The sequence below is a fragment of the Lagopus leucura genome, unplaced genomic scaffold (genome assembly GCF_019238085.1).
Source record: "Lagopus leucura isolate 7727_CA_CO unplaced genomic scaffold, USGS_WTPT01 Super-Scaffold_100019, whole genome shotgun sequence".
In the NCBI taxonomy this organism is placed as follows: domain Eukaryota; kingdom Metazoa; phylum Chordata; class Aves; order Galliformes; family Phasianidae; genus Lagopus; species Lagopus leucura.
Genome location: NW_024962273.1, coordinates 9,238,938 through 9,262,839, shown reverse-complemented (window position 1 = coordinate 9,262,839; position 23,902 = coordinate 9,238,938). Strand labels below are relative to the sequence as shown.

Sequence of the window (23,902 nt, the reverse complement as noted above, 5' to 3'; positions counted from 1 at the left end):
TTAGCATCAAGCAGTTATCCTGCTCTTCCCTTTTTGCTTTCACTGCTCCAAAGAGAGGGGTGTCATAATAAAAGCAGTGTACCTGAAGATCTGCTTGTGACATGAAGCTGAACTGGGTGCTCTGTAGAAGCAAAAGATAGGATGGCTTCAGATGGAATATTTAATAAGAACAGCTTGTCTGTATTGTTTATGTAGCCCTTCCCTTATGGTGCCTGAGTTCATCTCAGAGCCAAGGCATCTCACATCAACCCATCAACTCATTACATGCTGTTCTGGTCCATACTTGCCTTGTATGTGTGGAGGAGGGCTGAATGAGCTGTGCCAACACACCTCAGGGTTTTCTTACCATGATCTGCAGCAGATGCAGGTTCTCATAGACTCACCATGCTCAAAATATTCCTGTTCCTGGCCCAGCTCACTAGACAACAGCCCCAGCATTTCTACCTGCTCTCCAAGCTATTCAAATGCAATGGCTATGTGCAACAGGTATCTGGGGCCTTTGAAGACAGAATGTGCTGAGGCTCTAGTGTATTACAGTAGCCCCAGCATCACCCTCCAGCACAGAGTTTAACTGCTCCAACTTTCCCAGGGCTGGTGGAAGCAGATGAAGACAAGAATTGGAGTGCTTCAGCTGATTGCTAGGTTTAATTAAAATGGAATAACTTCCTAGAATATTCTTTGAGCACATCACAGAAATTTTGCCAAAAAGAAAAATCAAATTACTGAACTTTGTGAAAATATATATATATATATATCTCCCAGCTGTAGTTAGCACAGAGTCTGCGAGCACATTGCATTTGCAGTCAGACTTCCTGGAGGAAAAGCAGAGTTTTATTGAGTCTTCTTCAGAGTTTTACACTACAGTTAATTTTAACAATAAGAAAACAGTGAAGTTGTCAAGGAGTTCATCTTGTCCTTACACCAGCAGAATTTATCAGTACACAAAGCATTCTGCTGAACATTTCAGTTGCATGTTTTTGTTGTTTTTTTTTTTTTTCTTTTCTCATCTGCTCTAACTCACCACCTTGTCTTTTCAGCCTTGAAGTGGCAGAGAACAAATGAGCTCAGGATGGCACAGCTGCACTGCTCTGTGTTTCAGCTTTGTGCACACCCCATACTTTAACCATGCAGAACATGAGGACAGCAGGCAGGTCACCTGCCCACACCACTGTGCAACCTCAGGGCCACTCTCAAGCTTGCAGAAGTGCACTTAAATTCCAAATTGAAATACAGCTCTAATTAGCTGGGCACAGATTCACCCAGCCTGAATTATGCCTGGGGCTCAGTGCTGGTGCTTTCTCCTTGCTGGCTCAGCCAGTGGCAGGCACAGAGCTTTGCATCAGCATCACTGTGCCAAGGGAAGATTTAGGGATGGATAATGGTACAGTTTTCTTCCTGGAATTGGTTCTTGACTTCTTCCAGTGACCCTACTGGACTGAACTCAAGCAAAGTTCATATGTCTGTATATCTAAATAGCACCTGAAAATCCCATTCCAACTCTAATAAGTGTGAAGAGAGACTGAGCAGTCACAGTACATCCCAGCCATCACAGTCTAATTGCTTCCGTCAGTGGCCTTGTTGCAGCAGATTAAGCTAGGGGCAGGAGGAGGCTTTGGCCACCTGCTTGTTGCCTAAACCCTGATAAAATCTTGGCTTTGCCTGTATGGTTCACTGTGTCACTTCCAGCAATGGAATGGCTTTGGGAACCATTAGGGAGCCAGCTACAAGCCAAAGGCTGATTGTTATATTCTGGGAAGGAGATGAGCACAGAAGAAAGGAAATAAAACAGGTTGTAGATTATTTTGGTGGATTTTTTTCAGTGAGAGGTGGTGAAAATGATATTTTGGAAGCTGTGGCTTCAGCCTTTCCTGGGAAACACAGATGCTGCTTTGGAAGGAAGGTTAAACTTGGGGTGCTGTTCAGCTGCTTGATTATATTCCTAGCAGATTTTCTGTTGTCAGTGCAGCATAGAAGGAAGTGGATGAGACCCTCAGGAGAGGGAGAGGTACATGTTAAATGTTGGAGCTTCTCATGCACTTAGGCTGTGTAAAGATTTTTAGTTCATTAATGCAGGGGGATATGCTGAAACTATTTGCCCTTTCCTTACATCCCACCCAGAAGAGTTTGCAGGATCTCTCCCAGCACTTTCTGAGAGGATGGTTGAGCATGGAAGAATCAGCAGCAAAAGGCAGAAGGGCGTAATAATTTGGTGATTTGGTGATAGGGGCACAGTGACATCTGAGCCTGAAGGGAAAACAGAGATTTCCCAAAAGGTCCTTCCGAGGGAGAAGTTCAGTGTAAATAGATCAGATGAAAGGACAACTTTGCAATTAGGTTTTGCTAAATTTAGGCTGGCGGGATGAATCCAAATTTCTGAGACTGGAGTCTGGGAAAAGTTTGCTCTGAGGTAAAGACTGTTAGAAGGGGAGACAGTGACCCTCTCAAAAACCACGTCTCAAGTCCCAACAGGTTGCTTAGTGCCAGAAATGCAATCCTAAGGCCCTCTGAATGCTGGAAGAGTTCAGATCCAGGTTTCAGGAGGTCCCCAGTGATGATATGTGGACACTGGAATTTGTATTGGGAATGGAACTAACCAAAATATTTAAATTTTGAATGATGTAAACATTTTGTGTTTGCACAGATAGTTTTGATTCAAATTTTATTAGTTTCTGTTCTCCTCTTCCTCTGGAGTGGAAATTTCAAATGTAGCATCAACAATTCTTCTATATTTTGTTAGAAAAAAACATCTTCTTGTTTATACCATTCCCTGACATAGCTTGGAATCAAGGGAAATTCCAAAGAGAGGAAATATGCTATTAGAAATACATAACATTCCTTGACTATTGAATTCTCCTTGTGGTTTTAGTTCATCATCCTTTCATCTAAAATTTGCTGCTGCATTGATACAGATATTTCTTTGAAAAAGAAAATGAGGCAGTTTAGACTGTAAACTTTCCATGTCTTTTTATGAGATCTGAGGCTGCACGTTTGTTTAGGTTGGTTTTGTTTCTTTTGCTTTTTAAGATGTTAGGTCATTTGTGAGGACAGAGAAGAGCCTTTACCCATGGGGACTGTATAGTTATCATCATCAGGACCCTAAGATTAGAGAAGAAATCAAAAAGTTCTGTGGGATTTCTGATTTCACTTACAGTTGTGATGATACACAGATAACACATTACTAGTATGCAGAATTAGGTGCAGTTATTTTTTCTATAAGTCTTAACTATGGCAATGGACTACATGAAGTGATTTCTGTGGAAAGTGTGTAGTCATTGCAAACACTTACTGTCCTGACTCACCAAGATCCACCACCATCTCCTTACAGCAGGGATATTTCTCCTTTATGTATTTCCTTATAGCATGGGTGAAAGTAGAGATAGTTGCCTCGTGGAGACACAAAACAGTTCAAGTCCCTTACAAAAATAGACAGAAAATCAACCCAATCACAGTATTTATCTGAAAAGGCCCATAAGAACTTATGGGATGTAAATCACACTATGAGGGCAATCCAGACACACTGGACTCCTCACCACGTCCTTGAACAGAGCACGTGGGTCCCTGCATCCAGTCATGTGGGTTTAGCTTTTAAATTAGTGATAAGGACTTTTGAAATAACAATAAGAGGAAGGAACTAAGCCCATGAAGCAAGAAGATCTGTATACATCCCATCCTGTTCCAGCTCACAGGACTTTCTACTCCCAAAAGACACAGTGAACTCCACATGTTTCACAGCAAAGGTCTCTTCTTCATTTACACAGGCAGGTAAGAGATGTTCTTATGCAGAAATGCAGCTTGGGAGTCTATTAAACAACACAAAGAAATAGGGAGACAACTGTAGCATCTGAGATAGTTAATATGATAACAACCAAATGTTTTTGTAATTTTGCAGTAAGGTGTGCACTTGTATCCCACTGATAAGACTCATCTCATCTGAAAACATTCTTATTTCTGTTAAAGTACTTTGGTTCATAGGCTTATGGTGTTATTTTGTGTTTGTTTTTGTTGTTTTTTTTTTTTTTTTTAATTTTTCCCTTAGGAATCAGTTTTAATGTACAAGAAGCACTGAAATTCACAACTGGGTATCCCCTCTGTCTTAGAAAATGGCTGGTTTTTTAATGTATCTCTTTGTAGGAAAATATAGACTAATTTAGGTGGAAATATTCTTCTGAAATGTGCCATTTCAGAAACATTTTTGTCTGATGCTGCTTTCCAACTCTAGGTCAAATTTCTTCCTTAAGCCAGAGAGGAAAAAGACTTCCTCGTAGCAACTATTAAGCCTGATATTTTGAACTTTCCCCCAAACTTCCATTAGCTTGCAGGAGCCTCTACTTGACTGTAGCTGCTGAGGACTTCTCTGCTGTGACGTGGCAAACCTAGCAGTCAGTTGTGTTGAATCCATTCATTAAATTATTCAATTTGCTGATGTGACATGAGAAACTTTGCCACTGCTGTGTTTCTGTCCTCACCTCAAACCAGGAAGACAAATACTGTGTGATCAGAGTGAATGCAGCCTGTCTTTGCTTCTTGCTCTGTACTAAAATGATGCTCATGATGTGCTGCTGTCAGCAGTGTGACTGACATGGCCATGAGTTCTTTTGTTCCTTGTTTTTCTCTACAGGAGGAAGAGGTTTTGCAGTGGGGTATTTTTTGGGGCAGATTTGGAGTTTATTTTATTTTGATTCTACATTGCTTTTTTAAATCAATACAGATATTCTTTAACACGTCTGTGATAGAGAGGAAAAAATCTTAGAACTTCTTTGTGTGGGTGTTGAAAGGAATCAATATTTGCATAGGTAAAGGACAGTGTTGAAGAGGTTGGTTCTCTGCTCCCCAGATACTTCACAGTAAATCCACATCTTCCAGGGGAAGAAGTAAGCTCCTCTGGAAGATTTATCTTCCACACAAAGAAGCTCTTCCTTTACGGTAACACATCTCACTTGCCCTTCGTTTTGTTTTATTGGGGCAATAATTTCCTCAGTGGGAAATGAATCAATTTTCCTAGTAGTTTGTTGGCAAGCAATCATTTAAAATGAAAGAATACCTCAAAATACTTGTATTAATAAGAAAAAGTACACTACAAGCCCAAACAAGTCTTTTCAAATCCATGCACCCATAGTTTCCATTGCAGTGGAACAAATCCATCAGGTGAGAAAGGGGTTCATCCAGTGGCTGTGCTGAGCATCCCATCTCCAGCCACTTCTCTGATCTGTTCTGCCAAAAGATCTGGTGGGAACACACAGCGTTGTTTCTTCAGTCATTAATGCAATGTTGCAGATGTTTGCTATTGGGATTTGGTTCATGCTTGATACTTCATACTTGATACTGGGATATAGGATGCTGCAAAGAGGAACATGCCAGTGGATCAGATCCTGGTGACTGCACTGCAGCTGAGTTAATTTGCAAGATGGATATGTTGTGGGAAGTTACTTTTCCTTCACTATTGCACTATAATCACCTGCTTTGAAATCAACTGAATTTGAGTGTGGTCTTACAGATAATCCTATATAGACCCTTAGAATAAATTAGTGCCTCTTGATGCTGGAAAAGTTTTACCACAGAACTCTGTTCACAAGTCTGGTAGCAGACACTCTCTCAGAGCTCAGCTATGGTAGAGAAAGGAAAATAAATATTATTTTAAGTCTGGATATCAATTCCTTGATACTTTCCTTCATAGGAAGTCTGTCAATTAGATTTAAAAGTCCAGAGCATATTGCTTGTCATTTTATAGAGCCGCCTGGCATCAGCTGAGCTTGTTCTTTCTCCTCGTTCTCTTCATTATCATTCATTTTTTCACCATATTTTGGACACAAATAACTTTTGAGGAGTATTTCTGTTTCTCTGGAAAGTCACTTATGGGCTCAGCAGAGTCTGCAGCACCAAGATTGATCAGCATATGATCTGCTATGCTGTGATATGATAGGGGTCAGATGAAACAGCCATTTGAACTGCAGCAGACACCTGAACATATGCCAGAAGTGCTGTGTTCTACTTCTGTCTCCATTGCTGATATGTTGTAGGATCTTAGTCAAGGTACTTGAGAGCCGTTACTTGTATGAGTATTTGTCTTTCTGGTTAATTCTTGTGAATTTCTGCTTATGAAGAGCATATTTGCAAAAGGAAGCAAAGAGTTTGAATAACCTTAAATATAGTTAAACACAATCAGAAAAGCATCAAGGTGGAATGGTTGATATAAGCAGAGTGATGAGGCTTTACAACAGAGCTCTATAAAGTCCTTATCTGTTGTGCACAAGAAGTCTGCATTAAAGAGAACATATGTATTCCGTTCCTAAAAAGGATTCTACAGAGCTGGAATTTTACTTTTTTGTGTGCTATAGGGTATGGATGTTTCACAGGACTTAGAAAGGCCCATACCCACAGTGCACATTAGTAAATTTGGGTTGGCCAACATCTTTCCTTTCCTGAGGTCAGTTTCATGAGCCACCATGGGTAGAAGCATTTCGGCTCACCACTGAAGTAAGAAATATCAGGCAGCTGCTAGGGCAGGAGTCTTGTGTTTGGAAACCCTTAGCTCTCAGTTGAAGTCTTGACCAGAAAAGTGGTTTCCAGTATGTCACTGAGAACTGCCCACGTTTTTTGTTCTCTGTTATATTACCCCTGTTCTCAGATTTTCTGCGTTTTCTTTAATGTTTTCTTTTAATATGTAGAAGTAGTGCTCATCATGCCTTATGACATCACTGGAGTATATCCTGCAGTATTTGTGGAGAAAAAATAAGTGATTCTACTTTGGGGACCAGATACTGAATTTAGCGATCGTTTCTATGCAAGCTAGAAGAAAGTGAGGTGGAAAGACTGGGCAACGCTGTCAACAAAGGATTTTGTAGGAGGAATGCAAGACATATATGGCTAAATATTTGTTTTCAGTGCACTTTTTGCCCTGATGAACATGTGTTTTTCAGACTCCTTTTTCCAGAGCACTAATAACTAGGCCATCTGTTTGTCTCTCTAAATCAGAACAAACTCCATGAAAGCCCACCTTGAAAAACAATTAGGAATTATCAGCTGTTTGTTTTAGCATTTAATAACTGTAATTAGCAAACATAATGACATGTTTGATTATTGCATCCCATGTCTGTGAGCCCAGTGGGAAGCAGAAGATGGGACATATTGATTACAGCAATTGAGCTTCTTCGCTCCCCTCCAATTCTTGAGGCTGTGCATGTAAAATCAGTGTGCAAATCAAGGCTGACTTGAAGCAAGATTAGCCTCTGTGAGTGGGTTGCTTGCAAGAAAGGATGGTTTCTACAAGGGTTTTAATTTAGTACTTTTATCTTAAGTACAGCAAAACCCTAATACAGTGGAAGGTTCAGAAAACCTCATTTCTACTCCTGATCCTTCAGATGTCTTGCTTTGAGATCTGGGGTGAATTTCTTCGCTCTCTGCTCTTTGCTATCACCCTCAGTTAAAAAGGAGATAATAATACAGAAGAGGACAGCTATGTATGAGATGTTAGAACCTCTGTAGAGCCAATGCAAAAAGAATTTCTTCTTTTAATGTTTTTTTTACATTAGGTGGTGTAAATATCCAATTTACACTCTGATAAGGCTGAGGTTTGCAGTTTTAAGGCACCACAGAAAAGCCAATGTTTATTAGTATTTAAAGAGCAGCCACAGTTGCTGAACTCTACAGGTCCTTGAGTGAATTAAACACACTGTGCTCTGGAAGAAACCTGACATTTCTTCATGCAGGCTCTTCAAAAAGTTGTAAATAATGCAAGCATTCATAAAAATTAGGGATTGCTCATGACTAATTGGAAACAAATGAAGGATTTTAATATGCAATGCACTTGTAAGAATAATTTCATCCTATTACTCAAAGCGTAGAGCAGTAATTTTTATCACAAATGAGAAACATTTGTTCCTAAACCTCAGATTTCTTGAGGTTTGCCTCCTGTCTCCTTGTTTAGCCTTGCTACAGGAGGCAATTATTCATCTTTCCACCATCCAGAAAACTCCAACTGGGTCACTATGAAACCTTCCTCCTCCAAAGAGAATTAACCCATTTTCTTCAGTTTGTCCTGGTAACTTCTGACTCCAGAGCCGTATTTATCCTGCTCCCCAAGGGACAGTTCAGCTGAACTGGCAAAGGAGAAGTTTTATCCTGAAGCAAAGACAGCGCAGAAATATTTTGGCCTCTGTTCCCCTTTCTGCAGCTGACAGTCCTTGCATTATTGTTAGCAGAAATATAAATAATTTTCTGACTAAACTTCCAGAAGTCAGATTTTTTTTTTAGAACTCACTTTGGTGGAAATATAATTGGGAAATCAGTCCCTGAACCCAAAACCAATTTTTGATCATGACCAAACTGAGGCAAACAGGAGCATCGTAGTGGTCAGGGCTGTGGGAAGATAGCGACTCTTTTTGGGTGCTTCATATCCTAAGAGAGGATTAGAACTCTGGGCTGGGTTGTCTCCTTCACCTTGTCTCTTAGCACTTTTTCCCTTTGTGGAAATATTTAAATTATTGGGACTGGAGGAGGAGGGGGGAGCCTGACTAAGCAGTGGGCAACATGTTCTTCTGGGATGCAATTCAAGTTCATGTCTCCGCTTCAGTGAATATCTGGAAACTTTTGAAAGCCTTGGTTACATCTTGATATGATGGGAAAGTTTTCAAAACCTTGAAAAGCTTCCCGTGTTGCAAAAAATCTTTCCCACCAACTTCGGTTTCTATATTGGTTTGCCATTCCATAGGCTGGCTTGCTTTTCTGTTGTTCACATCATGCATGATATAATGGTTTTGGCATTGTTATGGTGTGTGAAATAATCCAACAAAGGGAGCATGTGCTTAAAATAAGGATTTTTTAAGGCATGTACGTAGGCCTGAAAATAAAAATGAAGATATTTCCTTGTAAATCACATCCTTGTTACATTACTCCTCCATCCTCATTCTCTCTGGCAGAGGGATGGGACAGCCAGGATGAGATTGAATTCCCTGCATCCTTCTAGCCCTGAATGAGTGTGCTCATTTCAGCAGAGGCACTGGGACTTTGAGAGCAAGAGCCCTATTTGGGCAGGAGTGGAAGGAGCAAGAGGCCTTTCAGGAGTCATTCAGAGAACCAGGACACTGCCCCTTGTGAGCCAAAGGCAAACATTGGGCACATACTGTCAGCAGAGTTTAGACAGGACAGGTTTTGTACTCCATACGTACCCCTGGCTGCAGGGGAACTCAAAATATACATATATATGCTTCTGTGTGACTTGGGTCATATAGAGAGACACATTTTGCTCACCTTTGAGGTGAGCTTGTACCTATCATGGCATCAACAGAATAGACAATCTCAGAGTAAAATGGATGGTGCTGTGCTGTGAGCTGGGAACTGCATCTACAAGTAACCTCTGCCTTGTAATCAGGTAGAAAAACTGTGCCTCGAGGTATGTTCACATATCTCATCAGTTTGATGTCCACCTGCAGGAGATCCTGCAGTGTGAGGCACCTCTGGCTCTAATCTAAATTCTCATCAGAGCAATTCTTCATCCTATGATGAGCTAGTGTTTTTCCAAGGCATGTTTTCTTTCTTTCTTTCCAATCCTACTCCGACAGCAAAGCTTCCTAGGGCTCTTCCTACCAAATCGTGGTGCTTAGGAGCCCTCCAGCAGCCACAGCCCCAAGGAGTGCGTGAGTCCTGTGTCCTATAAGAGGGAACACAAAATGCACGAGTCCTTGCAGAGCTTTTCCTTCTTTTTGGCCAGATAATTTGTTTCAGAGGAAGCATGTGATTTCCCTTTCTCAGAAGTGCTATTTCCCTTAAAGAGATTTAACTTTCAGTTGAAAAGTGCAAATTGATCTGCATTTTTACAGCTTGTTTGCAGGGTTCTAGAAGTTCTGTGCCAGCTTTCTGAACTGTAATTTTGCTATGACTTTTTTTTCCTAGAAAACGATGCTAACACACATCTGACAGCACACAGTTCCTGAAAAAATCGTATGATAATACATGAAGGAATAACTAAACACTGAATGAGGAACCAAATTTCAATTTCAAGCTTATTTAACTTTATTCACTGCAGAGAATAAAACAAGGTGCTATAAAATAGGTTGTATTCACCCCTATGTTTCTGATTGTATATTTCAGGGTAAAGCCACTCTTTGTGGCTGTTCTAAGAATTTCTGTACAACATTAAGTGTCAGACACTGTTTTGAAGGAGTGGATTTTAAGATAGGAAAGTCACAGGGGAAAAATAAAAAACATAATTCAAATTGCCAACATTCTAAATGGAAAGCACAGTAGGCATGAGCTTCTAATCAGAACTTCAGTTTCTAATGAATTGCCAGATAGATTAGCATGTCTGACTGCATAAACATGACTGGAGTATGCTGCATCCAACTGGTGGAACTTTACAAAATGCCTGCCAATGACAGATGCCACCCATGGGTAACAGTGAGAAATACTTAACTACTTTCACTGTCTTGCTGTTGGCCAGCCTCAAACTAGCCACACAGGAGCATTTTTGTAGCACTGCCTGCCTGGAGAAGCATTGGATTGGATTGATGGGATTAGGCGAAAGGCAGAAGAAATGCTAGTAATAATTTTCTTTGTTGTTGTTTTTTTTTCTTTTTCCCTTTCCTTTGGAGCTCCAGCAAATGCAAGCATGTCTTCCTCAATTAGGCAAGCCTGAAAGCTACAAAGAGTGCACAGGCTCTTGAATGTGCCTTAATTTATGTTTATCAATTCAGTGCACATAGTTTTTTTGACGTGTGCTTCCTGCCTGATTTTCTAACAACCCTTTATTTTCCACAGGTGGCCGTGATAAACGAGGTGGTCCTGTCTTGACCTTCCCAGCCCGCAGCAATCATGACAGAATAAGACAGGAAGACCTTCGGAAACTTGTGACTTATTTGGCCAGCGTGCCAAGGTAAAGCTAGAAAGAAAACACTTCAAAGCTCAGTGTGGATGGATGGGTGGGGAACTTGTTCTTGGCAGTTGCTGATTTCCAAGTATTAACCTTTAGTACCTTCAGTTCTTGGGACAGAGTGCTCCTTCCTCCTCCTGCATTTGCTCTAGTGGATTTTATCGTGCAAGCAGTGGTGCAAAGTCCCCGAAAGCAGAGGCAGTGCTCCCAAACCTGGCCTTCAGGCTCAGAAAGCCAGCTCACAGCAGCAGTGAGGAGACACTCTCATTTCCAATGTTTCTGTGCAGCTCCTGGAGGATGGGAAAGGGAGGAGTGCTTGGAGGCTCTGACACTTTCCTGAGTTTTCTCCAAGCTTGAGAAGGAAAGTGGGTGGACTGAAGGGGCAGTTTGCAAAGAGAATTGCTTCAGATGGCTCTGCATGCAGGCCAGCTCTGCTAGAAAGTGCCTTTCTCTATGTTAGTGCCCATGGCTCTTCAACAGGTCTCCATCTCTTTCCCAGGGATGCTGGAAAACAGTTCTATTGCCAGTGCATATTTATCTTTGCATGCTTTAGGAGACAGTTTGTAGGGCTCAGTGCCCTGGTAGGTGTTTCTGAGCCAATGTTTAATGCCTCAGAGAGTACAAGGCAGTGTACAGTCCAAAATCCTTTCCCTATTTTCAAGCCTGTCCACTATCCTCACCCAGTAATCATCACAGTAGGTGAGGGGTACCCCAGGTGAGTGGAGCTGAGAAGGGCTCTTCAGATTTGCAATGATGCACCTTCAGGAATGCTTCCTTTTTCATCCTGGGATACAGCCCATTCAATAATGTTTACGTTATGGCAAAAAGTGAAAAGTCACCCTCTGAAATGGGAGGGGCTGATTGTATCTGGATATCAAGAGGTAAGTGACTAAGAAGTGCACTCAGTTCCTTAAACACTTGATGTGCAGAGAAAATTCTGCATTTGTTACAGAAGAGAAATGAGGGCTTGCAATGGGCAGCAAAGACTTAGGGGCAAAAGAAGGCACATCTACCAACTCTGCCAGTATCATCTCCTGCTGACAGGACTTCACATGGCCGTGGGCAGTGCATTTCTTGCTGCATTGGACTTTTGCTCATCAAGCTTTTACTGATTTGATTTTTCTTTCTAATTTTTTCTGTTCCTTCTCTTTTCCTCTGGGCATCTCTATTTGCAACCATATTGTAAGGAGATTACAGACATGCTGTGAGGTTGGGAGAGCAGTAGGTTACTCCCTGACTGTGTGTCCCAGGGTTTGGCAGTGCCCCTCCTACTGCTCCAGTAATGAAACTGCATCTTACCATCCTTTGCATGGCTGCAGGTAGAAAGATATGAAGTTGTCTGTTTTCCCTCAGAGATGGGTGTTGTGAGCAATTGCATAGTTAAAATGATCTCCTACCATGTCAAACTTCTCTGTTAATTGCTCTTCTTACATGGAGGTGGTAGTAACAGAAAGATGCATCCATTCTGTTCCCTATTCACACAACTGAAGAGGTACCTTTTGCTGCCTTTACTTGCCTCACTGTTAAGAACTAGAGTAAGCCATCTCACGTCTTCTTAAAAACCTCCTCAACTCCATATGCAAACATTTGGCATGGGCATAAATGTTAGGAAGAAGGGATGAACCAGCAGGTGACCTCCTTAGGTTCGTTCTGGTCCTGTTATTCATGGTGCTGCAGCTGAACTTACTGTGGTGGGAGGAAAAAATGATCATAACCTTCAAGGTTTTGGCACATGGCACTATGTAACCTGGGCACTGTGTAGAAACACTGAAAACTCATTTTTCCCTAAACGTTTTGCTCATTGTAGCAAGAGCAACCAGCAGAGCTTTCAAACTTATTTACTTTTTGGAAAAAAATAAATGCAAGGAACAGCCTGAATTCATATCGCTGGCTCCCAGGTCCTATCTATTCCAAGATGACTGCTGTGATGAATAGCTGCATCCGTCATCCACCAGAACTAGCAGTTCCATTAGCTGAGACTCTGGGTATGATGTCGGGAGAAACTACTCTGATGTTTAAAGTGCTGAAAGGGGGAGAAATTCTCTGATAGGTGGAAAAATAGAAATTCTCTTTCAGGAAATGAAAAAAAAAAAAAAAAGAGGGGCTGTAATTTATCTTATTGACACCTGTATAATAACCCTTTCTTTATTCCCACTGCGGTGGTTTTTGAGTGAGACAGATTGCTCTCCACATTGATACTATCTGTCACTTAACCCTGGTTTTATATCTTAATGGAGGGGCAGAGGTGCATATTGCTGGGCGCTGGGCAGAGGCATGAGATTGGTGATGAAACATGATGATAGATTAGGGTAAGTAAAACCTGAGTCTCGCTAGCAGCTCTCAAAGTTTCTGATTCAGCTTTCCATAATTCCTTCTTCAGAAACAGAATAATAATGTGGGTTTTCTGAAAGCAGCAATGTGTGTTTGAGTTAGAGCAGAATAGTGAGTGCTTTCATTGCGCTTGGAGCAGCGGTCAGGCGGGTGCCCGAAGTCAGTGGGGTTTCTCACCCAGCTGAGGTCTGCTGTGTGGGGGTAAGGCTTCATGTCTAGGAACTTCTGATCCTGATCTGGTGCTCCTGGGTACGAAGAGGGGGAGGTGAAGGGCTGGCTGGTTAGCAGCTGTTCACTGATTCTTGTACTGATTCTTGTAGGCATACTGGAAGGTCCTTTTCTCCAAACTGCTGCAGTACAATTAGTTACTAAGAAACTAAAATGCTTTTCATTAGAAGTGAAGATAATTGCCGTGGATGGCAGGTTCCTACTGTTCTGCTGTTTTTAGCTTGTTTCATGTTTTCACAAATGCTTTCTAGATAAGCAAAGTTGTATATCTTGCGAATCAGGACAGCTCCCATTTACATGCAAATTTAAATGGGATGCAATGTTTAGAAATTTGGAGGGCTTATCTGAATCTAGGGTAACATCATGTTTATAATTAGGGGAGCTGAGCTGGTTCAGTAAGGGGGAATTTTCTGGCCTTGCTGAGGATTTTATATCTTAAGACCGATGTAGAACCATCTATTCCTGTAGAGTGAGTTTTGATTTATATGTGTGTAAATGCAACTAGCACCAGGCCAGTCCCTGCTGTGAGCCCTTTGGAATTAAGAATTAAGTTATGCACAGGCTATAGGAGGATAACAAAGAGACAGAATATTATTAGCTTGAGTTATCTCTCTGCGTGGCAAAGCAATACGATGAAGGAAATGTTCTTTGTCAGCTACAGTGAATCTTCCGGCTGAACACATCAATCTGTTTCAGAGCCAAGATAAGCAGTCTTTTGAGCCCTCTGCAGAGGGGGAAACCCAAGATGCTTCAGAGGCCTGTTTTAAAGATATCCACTTTTATTTGTCCTCTGTTTAAAAGCAGCTCAAACATTTCCCAGTTCTGGGGGGCATCCAGGACTCGTAATGGTAGCAAAGTGTTTCCAAGAGGCAGCCCCACATATTTGAGCAGCTTCTCAGAGCTGCCTGAGCCAGATTAAAGCTGCTAGGATCAGTAGAACAACAGAAGCGCTGCTAAAAATGAGTTTAATGATTGGGGCTTTTTAAAATTGAAAGAATAACATGGGTTGGCAAAATGTGGCAATACTCAACGCTCTTGGATTTACTTTAAGCTCTTCTCTGATCACCTGTGGTACTGTGTGTATTAGCTTCTCTGGCCAGTAGTGTGAAACTCATTTTGCTCATTGATAGGAATTAAATCCTACAGCTCTACTTTCACTGACGTGATCCTAGCACAAAAGAAGGTTTTGAGGATTGTTTTTGCTGGAAGCTGTTGTGGACCTACAAACATATTCATGTATTTTAAAAATAATAACAAGGACCTCATAATAATTTGGGTAACTAAATATCTGGTGACAAGTGTGAGATAATTATTCCACTGTACAGTTGCACCAAAATACCACATTAACAAATGAACTGAAGCTAATCAGGCTAATGGAGGTTTAATATTTGCTTCAGACATAAATTGATTTTTTTAGAAAAAGGTAAGCATTTTGGAGAAAGAAGCTTATTAGAAGTATATAGCTGACTTGAATGCTTGTGGATTTTAGAGCCTTTCACCACTTGATAGCCAATTCAAATCCAGTTTTCATTGTACATGGCATAGGTATGTGATGCTGCTACATACCACCGTCTGCTAGGGACTGGAAAGCTTCTGTGGAAGTGACAGCAGCCTCATCCCTCTGAAAGGGCCTCTGACTGTATCACTCTTTTGTACCCTAAGCCACTTACTGACCACATAATGACCAGGTTACGCATTCAGCGCCAAGTTACATCTTTGCCTCTGGTTGTAAGTCAGTTCTCCAAAGTGGTTCTCTGATCTCTTACCAGCTGTGCTAATGACCTGATGAGAACTGCATGTGACATTTTATTCCTAGATATCTGGACGATGTAATTGATGTCAATATTCTGTAGTAAGTCTCTACAGTTCCAGCCTGTAACCAAAAGCTAGCAGAAAATGTAGACTTTCTAGAAATGCGGAGAGAGCAACAACAGCATCAATCAACTTGAAAAAGAGGGAGAGAGTTATGTGATAATAATCCAACATGCAAAACTGAGTGAATGGGGCAAAAATAAATGAGTTAAAATCACAGATAGAAGAAATGAAGCATGCAGCATGTTCCTGTAGCATCTCCAGCTCTGGAGCCCCTGTTGGAAGGGGTATGGGGAATGATCCAAGTATTGTCGCTCCTGTTTTTCAGCAGAGGGATAATAGACTCTCGAGCTCTCTTCTGACAGTGTTTTGTCCAAACCTAGGGTAAATGGGGACTTTCCATATCAATTTCCAAGTTATTTCCTGCCTTCATTTCCTGCTGCTGGTTTCTGGATAGCATAAGGACTGATCCTGCAAAGCTCTGAATCTCAAGCAAATGTCCTCTATTAACTCTGCCTTTTGTGGGAGATACGACCACTCTCAGAGTAGCTCTAGCTCTGTTTGCTGCTGAGAATAGCTCTGCCTTCCAGCTGGGTAGCTGTACAAGTGTTTTCAGACTGGTTTTCTGATGAACAACTCAAATAGCATGATGCTGAGCTTTGTAGGTAATGTACTGTGAATTGCACAGCTCACATAGCATTTTTCTTCTGAAGATTAATGAAAGGCAGGACAAGCTGAGCTCTGCTTATCGCTTCTACCAGAGATCATCCAATACATTCCGTTTGGTCTAGCAGAAGTGTCTCTTATCCTTCTGATGGAAATATCTTGTGAAATAAAGGCTAATAAGAGTAACATAATGTCAATATTGAGACAAACCCATGGAGATTCTATTGCATCGTTTCAGAACATAAATTCAGAGACTGAAAATTTTTAAAAAATAAGTCAATGCTATTTCAAGACTGGATCTTTTATTGGTAAAAAACAAAACAAACCAAACACCTTAATGAACATAGAAAATACTCTACATATTTTGAAGATCTTAAAACCTATAATTTTTTCATACTAAAGTCTCCAACATTTCTGTATTTGTATATAGTAGCTAGCCCCATTTTATTTTTTATTAATTGTATTTCAGTAAATAATTGAAATTATTTATTACCACATACAGAGAAAGTAGGATTACAACTTGCCATTGTGTTTTCATCATCTGCTTAATTTTTTACTATGAACCTGCAATTGAAAACAGATAATATCATTGTCATTTATTGTCTCTGATTTATTTCCAAGGCAATTGTTCTTTTTTACAGTAGGGAGGGGGGTGTCCACTTCTCTCTTACCATGTAGGCACCTGCTGAGATTCCACATTGGGTTCTTTCTGGTTTGTCTGATATCTCCAACATAAAGATTCTTTAGCAGCTTGCTGATTTGAAGATTTTGGATTGCAGAGGTTAGCCCTGCTGGCTATGTTTATCACACAAAGCAAATGCACGAGTCTTGAAGAGAAACTCCTTTTCCCGGTGCTGTGCTGCTTTTCCAGCTCAGTGGGAGCTCAGTCATGCCTTCCTCAGCCGACTCAGCAGATCAGGCTCCAAGGGGAGCAAATCCCATGAAATAAAAGGTTGCTGTTTTACTTTGTGCTCCTCCTAAATGGCAAAGGAAGCATCTTTAGCCTGTTTGTGTCCAGTGCCTTTTGGTGCTATTGGTCTGGCTCTCCCTGCAGGCAGCATATTCAAACATTCAAAGCAGCCAGGACAGCAGCAAGCCCTTCTTCTCTGTCCCCATCTTCCCATGATCATTGAGCAAGAAATGGTAAGCCCATGGGCTGCAGCTCCACAGCATCACCACACCTGACTTCACTTTCTCAGAAAAGGCCCTTTACCAACCCCATGAATGAGAGCACATTTGAAGCAGTGCATTTCCTTTGAACTGTCTGAACCCAAACCAGGTGCAGACAAAGCTTTTCACTGCTCTGTCTGTGGCAGGTGCTGCCCTACCTGTGCACCCTAAGGTGCTTCCAGCCCCAGAGTCTGGAGCCACTGCAACCCAGTGACGCCAGCAGGGTCTCAGCCCAACCTCAGCCCTGAGCTGCCTCACGTAGAGCTGTGCTGCCTTGCTCTGCTTTTTGAGCTCCATCCAAGCCCTCGATCTGGGGATTAGATCAGCATTGTTTCTCTTTGCTAAATGGCTTTTGCATGTTGATCATATTGGCGTTTGCTGCCTAGAGGAGGGAGCAGAGGTGATGGAGACAAGCGAGAAAACTCCTTGTAAGATGGCATATAATTCACTGCTGAGGAAGCTGGTGGCCACCACAGCCCATTGTAATTTTAGGTAGAGCATAATTTTCTCCATCTTCTTCTTCAACAGCTGACAAGCAGTTTGGGATACTTGCAGTACGCTTCACTGCACTGCCCATTCCCCACACTAGTGCTGATTTAACACTGTTGTGTACTCCCCAAGGGCTTCTGTGGCTCCGTAGCACTTAGAGAGGTGCAGGCAAAGAGACCTGGAGACTCCATGAAGTAGGCAGCTCTGCGCCAATGCGAGCAGTAATTCAGAAATGCTAAAATTAGCAGACAGAGACCTTTTGTGGGAGCAACATGCTGGCAGTAGAGCTGCACCAGTTCTCTTCCCTGTGGTTCCCTGGTGAAGCTGTCAGCAGAATATGCAGCAGTTCAGCCAATCCTAACTTTTCTTCTCGGTGATCTCTTTCCTACGGCGTTTACAGAGACTATAAAACAATTTTGTCTCATTCCAGCATGGGTGCTTGTGTTCCTCATCAGTAACTGCAGTACGTGCTACATCCTTTTCACTCTCAGAAATTATTATAATTTTGAAGTCTTGTACGCCACCCTCTTCAAGGATGTCTGTAGGAGCAGGAAAACCACCACTGTGCTTTGTAGTCTGCTTTGTAACAGGAATATTGTTAAAGATGTTTTAACATCAATGGAAAGTTCTTCCAAGTCCCATGGAGAATGGATGCAACTCTGTGCAGAAAATGGGAGACAGAGAAGCAGAGCCAGACTGCCTTGTCCTTATCCTCACGGGATGGATGGAGGTGTTGTGGATGCTGATGACGCCTGGATTCCCTGATGCACAGCTTTTGAGGAGGTCTGATGATGTATTTTTAGTCTTCTCTCCAAGTGATGCAATGCTTATGCAAACATGCTGTCTGTCAGTCACTGTCTAAACCAAATCTGTCAGAGAAGAGTTTCAAGAAAATTAAATTCTTACAAGCTTAATGAGATTGGAACACTGGGTCAAGGAAAGGAGACCTAATTTGTGTTCACTGAGAAGGAAAGGTGGGCACAAATTAGGACTTCACTCCTTCTTAGAGAATGGAGGTAGAGGGGATATCTCCAGAACCCAAGAGCTCTAGAAGAGGGAAGTTATTTGTCATTAGAGAGTCAGTGCTCAAGCTGCCACCAAAAGCTTGGCAGTTTCATTGCTCCTGAAAGGTCTTAGAAAATCAGATCATACTAAAATAGAACAACGACTGGTTCATGGTAGCTTGTGGCATTGAGCAGGCTGATGCTCTTACAGCATGGAAAGTATGGGTTGAGACTGGCAAAATTTGTCTGAGAGGCTGACATGTTCAATGCTTTGCTGTTTCCAAAGGGAGTCAGTATCCAAGAGTTTGGTAGGCAGTTGTAAATCTCATCAGTGGTTTCTTCTCCTTTTCCACAAGGTGGTCTTAACCAAGTCAGTCTGCAGAGTTTAATGTTTTCCTTGTGGATCCTGGCACTGCTCTGGAGCTCCCTATGGATTCTGTAACACTGTGTGCAGCAAAATATAATTGTAACTATGTGGTGTGAGGCCACTAGGCTTCTTTGAAAAATAAAGAAAAAGAAAGGAAAAAGAAAAAGAGAAATACTTTAATCCAGAGTAAAACCATACGTGAGAAAAATAATTCTAGAAAGTTCTCCCCATGCTCCCCAAAAGGTGGAGAAGTGTAATTCAAACCTGCTTTTGGCTCAGCACATATTGTCTGGTCTGCAATATTTACCACAGTGTACTTTTCTACTATTAGGAAGAAAGCATTGGTTTCCCTGTGTGTGTACACAGGGCTTTATTTTATGTCCAACGTTAGCCTCTGGAGAATTTTCCAGTGATGTAATTTTAGCAGGTTCCTTTATGGTACTTTTCTACAAAAAGCCAAACCATAAGAACAGCTTTCCCTTCTCCTGCAGTTGCATTCATAGAAGCCTCTACATTGCATTCATAGAAGCCTCTCGTACTTCCTTGCTCTTCCACGTAGCCCCAAGTCCCCACTGCAAAGCAAGCAAAGGAAAATAGGATCCTACTGTAGGGCTAGTGTAGTATTTTCAAGAGGCTTCTTCTCTGGATGATCCTTTCTGTTGAATGTTAAGCTCATTGAGTAGAGATTGAAGCAAAGCATTGGCTGTGTAGAGTAAGTTCATCTCTCTGAAAGTTAGCCGAAGCAGCAGTTCATCACTAGGTAAATTTAGGCTGCTTTCACATGCATTTTCTGTGCACTACTTCATGGTGTATATGATGTGAATATGATGCAGCTCTCCTCTTTCACTCCGTTTCCCATGGGAGTACAAGAAGATAATCTCTTAGTCTTTTAATAAAAGGGTTAGTAAGCTTCAGTTTTAATTTATTTATTTGAGCATCTGGATGGCCAGATGCTTCTGCTATTGATGTTGTCATTGGGGATCAAATAAATATTACTTTGAAATTCAGTTTGAAAGATCTACTCATTAAAAACCTTTGACCACTAAGTATCAGCCTTTTTACCTCCCCTAGTCCTAACCAAGGCCAAGGAGGCAAGAAGGTATTAAATGTATTCGTGTAAGGAATGCAAATAAAAAATATGTTGGCATAGCATTAATAAGGTGATTCTTGGGACACTTAGGCAGCAAAATTAGGCTGTGTTACTTTGGAACTCCAGTTCAAATTATTAATGTTTTTCCAAACAAGGTCATGGCTTCCGTGGTCCTGAAGAATGATAGGCAAAATCAAAATCATAGAAAAATAATTTTCAATACTTTGTTTCATCTCAAGAATGAACACTAAAGAGCTGTTGAATATATTATTTAAGTGTTCACAGAATGGCCAGGGTTGGAAGGTACTTCAAGAATCATGAATCTCCAACCCCCCTGCCACATGCAGGGCCACCACCTCCCCATTTAAGGCCAGACTGGATGGGGCTTTGAGCAACCAAATCTAGAAGATGTCCCTGCCCACAGCAGGAGTATTGGAACTAGATAGTCTTTCAAGGTCCTTTCCAACCCAAACCATTCTGTGATTAAGCAGCTCCATGGACAAACATCACATCCCACTAAGAACAAAAGGCTTTGCCCTTACAGAACTGTAGGTGTGCTTACTGTACATATTTCATCTACTAACCCTTTGTATATCACATGAAAAAGGTATTCAGCATCTCATCATTGGTAATAGTGGATGGAGACTTTTTCATTCCATACTTTCAAATGTTCCTTGAACTATGTTTACATGAACTGTAGATTGATGTACAACATCCCCACCTATGATGATTAAATAGGTTTCTTCTATCTCAGTCTTATTTGATTCAGCATTTGACAGGGATCAAAGTCCTCTGCAATGTCACTTTTCCCTTCCACTGTTTTTATACTGTGTGCCAGTCCTAAATTGAGACTAAAATTGTATTTCCTTTTCAGTAGCCTTAGTAGCTCTACATAGACCACCAACTAAAGATGATGTGTTTCAGCAGCTCTGCTTATGTCTTTTGTGATTTTTGTAGAAGGTAATCAGATGGAATCCTCAGGTTTGATTTAGGCCATCCATTTAGGTCACATTTGCACTAATGTAGGTGCCATCCTGGAACTTCAGGGGAAAGATACAGCCAGAGTTTCCTGAGTTTTAGTTCTGGGGTCAAGTTATCTTCTCTCTTATCTTAACTGCATAGCCTTGAATGTATCACTCCATGAAGTAGGAACTTCACAAAGTTTCAGAAACTGTATTAGCTAATATTTTCATTCCTTAAAGACAGAATTTTTCTTTTAATCATAGTTATGCTACATTAGTCTAAAATATAGATCCATGTAATAGTAAAAACTGATAAGACCTCTCATTTTGGAGGAAATAGCTCTTTAAAGCTGCCATTCCCATTGCTACACTGGGAGCACTGCATAAGAAACTGGCCATATACCATGTCATCTGACCTTAGAAAAAGCACTTGATAAAAGCTCCTCATTATAAATGTACCATTTTGCCATTTAGTGAGTCCAGGAGAAGAACGGTAATTCCAAAACAAAATCTAAATGAAAAGCAAGTACCTGATAAGCTAATAGATGATCTTCAATATAGAAAGAATGGCTGGAAATGCTGCCTTGTTAATGAGCTGTTAGTCTAAGTTTTAATCAAATGCACAGTATGTACTTTTGCTTGAAGACTTCTTTTTAACTCCATTGTCAAGACAGAATTGACTTCTTCCAGAAGTGATTAATCACATCCAATTTTGTGGTTATGTCTCCTTATTTCTCCTTTTTCCTGTTTTTACAACGTTTGTAATTTAGTTCAGAAACTGCATCTGGAGAAGCAAACATCTCTGGGATCACAGATTAGTTTAGATTTTGCTTCCCACTAGAGACTTGTGGAAAGGAGCTGCATGTCCCTTCCAACATCCAATTAAAGAGCAGGTATGTAGGAAAGTAATGAACAACTTTACCCATAGGAAGAATGTCTGGAAGTTCTACTTTGTTAATGAACTGTTAGACTAGGAATCAAATACACTGGCAGTACATGCTCTTTCCTTAGGGTTGCTTTCTTCTCAGGGCAGACCCCAGTTGCTATATCATCTCACACTTACCAGGCTTACTGGAAATCTCAGTTTCTTCTTAAGTTCCAGAACAGTCTCCCCAGCCATTTTGCGGTGTCAGATGGTGTATGGTAGGTGACAGGAAAATAGGATCAGCTGAAAACGTTTCCTGGGGTTTTCATTTAGGAATGAATTCTATAGAAAGCTTCATCTCTGTAGTTTTATGGACTGTTAAATTGCATCTGTGTTATATTAGTATTGGTAACACTTTTCTGATGACTTGTTGGGCGCTACCAATTATAAGAGTAAGGCACGCATTTTCATTAGGTAAAATCAACTCAGTACCCTTCAGAAAGAGGCCACTTGGAGATGTACCTGCTCAAACTTTGACAGCAGGACTGGAAATGCTTCTATTAGTGAATGCAATGCTAATTTTTCTCTTTTTAAAATGCGTCTTTCTGTATTACCCTGGCACTGGCAAATTAAAGAAGGCATGCTTCACTAAGGTGTAGAAAGTGGAGCAATATAAATCAAATAAATGCATCCGATGCATTACTGGTGCAAAGTTGTCTTCATCTCCATTCTTGTACTTATAAAATTGTCAAGCCAGGGTTTCCAGAAGATGAAGTCCATGCTGACAGTATAGTGCTCGCTTTGCCCACTAAGATGTAACTGACTTACAAGTGGTTTTACAAATGAAAACATATTTTTGCCGTTTTTTTTTTGTTTGTTTGTTTGTTTTTGGGGTTTTTTTTTTGTTTCTTTTACTTTTTTTTTTTTTTTTTTGTGGGAAGACATACATGCACAAAAGATCTTCAACTATGTTCATGCTGCCATGAAAAAATGCCAAAAATCAGATGTGTAATTAGAGATTCTGTTAAATGTCTAATTCCCTCACCTGTGAACATTTTTTGGCACAATAGTCCTTGCTTTTTTTCTTCTTTTTCTCATTTTCCTGGCCAGGAATTAAGTTCCATTTCAAAGGAAATTGTCAAAGATATTTTGCGGTGTTTTTTGTTCTTTGTCTAAGTCCAGCATAAAAAAGCAGTTCCTTCTGCTTTTGTTGTTGTGTGAAATATTTTAAAGCATCATATTAGAAACTGGTTCATTTAACATCTAATTAACCATGGCAAAACTCTTTAAGATCTTTCAGGACGAAAGATGGTGTAACCGGTTATGGCAGTACTGTTATAAAGTAGGTTTGTTCTTCTAGTCTGAAAATTAGTGGATGGGGCAAATTATGTTTTATATCAGGGAGATACAAATGTTGTTCAAGTTCTAACAAAGCTGATGATAAACTGTATTAGTTAAATGGGGTAGAATGAAGAGCAAAGTATGAAATAACAGGATGTTTTTGGTGTAGTTAAAATAATTGGAAATATATCTATCTGGTCATTTTATCAGTGATCTGAATTGATTTGTGAAGCTGTTAGTTCTTCCTTACTTATAGATGCCTTCTGTGAGAATGGTAGGGTGTCATCTGTGGCTTCTTCCAGGCTACAGATGACTTCAGCAGAGTCTGAATGTACTGGCAATACACATCTGTTCTGCAAACAGACTCAATCAAGAAATTTATCTCAAAACAGAAAACTACAGCAGAATACTACTCTGTCTATGGATCTATTCACTTTTCCATAAGACTTTTCCATAACTCTCTGACTTCAAAGAACATCTTATTACAGAACAAAGAGATTTATGCATTATGTAAATCATCAGGGACTTAAGAAGGAAATCGTTAAGGTGGAAATGTGCATTCACTGTATCTGCTGTTACTCACAAATGAAAGGCAGATATCAGCGTCTTAATTCACTACAGTAACCTTGGAAAGAGATGCTAGAGGTCAACTGGAGCAGGAAAAGGCCTGCCTGGCCTGCAGGCTGCTGCTTCACACATCCTTTCCTAGTTCT

At 40.8% G+C, this 23,902-nt stretch overlaps 1 protein-coding gene across 5 annotated transcripts in view; it reads left to right on the top strand.

Moving 5' to 3' along the window:
- The window catches only part of KALRN (kalirin RhoGEF kinase), a 450,273-nt gene that overhangs the window by 149,247 nt on the left and 277,124 nt on the right, over positions 1 to 23,902 (top strand). For 3 of the 5 annotated variants that reach the window (XM_042877581.1, XM_042877574.1, XM_042877573.1), the window contains exon 3: positions 10,753 to 10,867. In XM_042877581.1, coding sequence (XP_042733515.1) covers positions 10,753 to 10,867 — 115 coding nt within the window. Of the gene's footprint in view, positions 1 to 3,683; positions 3,763 to 10,752; positions 10,868 to 18,213; positions 18,344 to 23,902 lie in introns of those variants that run through there. The other 2 variants (XM_042877576.1, XM_042877575.1) reach the window with 2 other exon arrangements.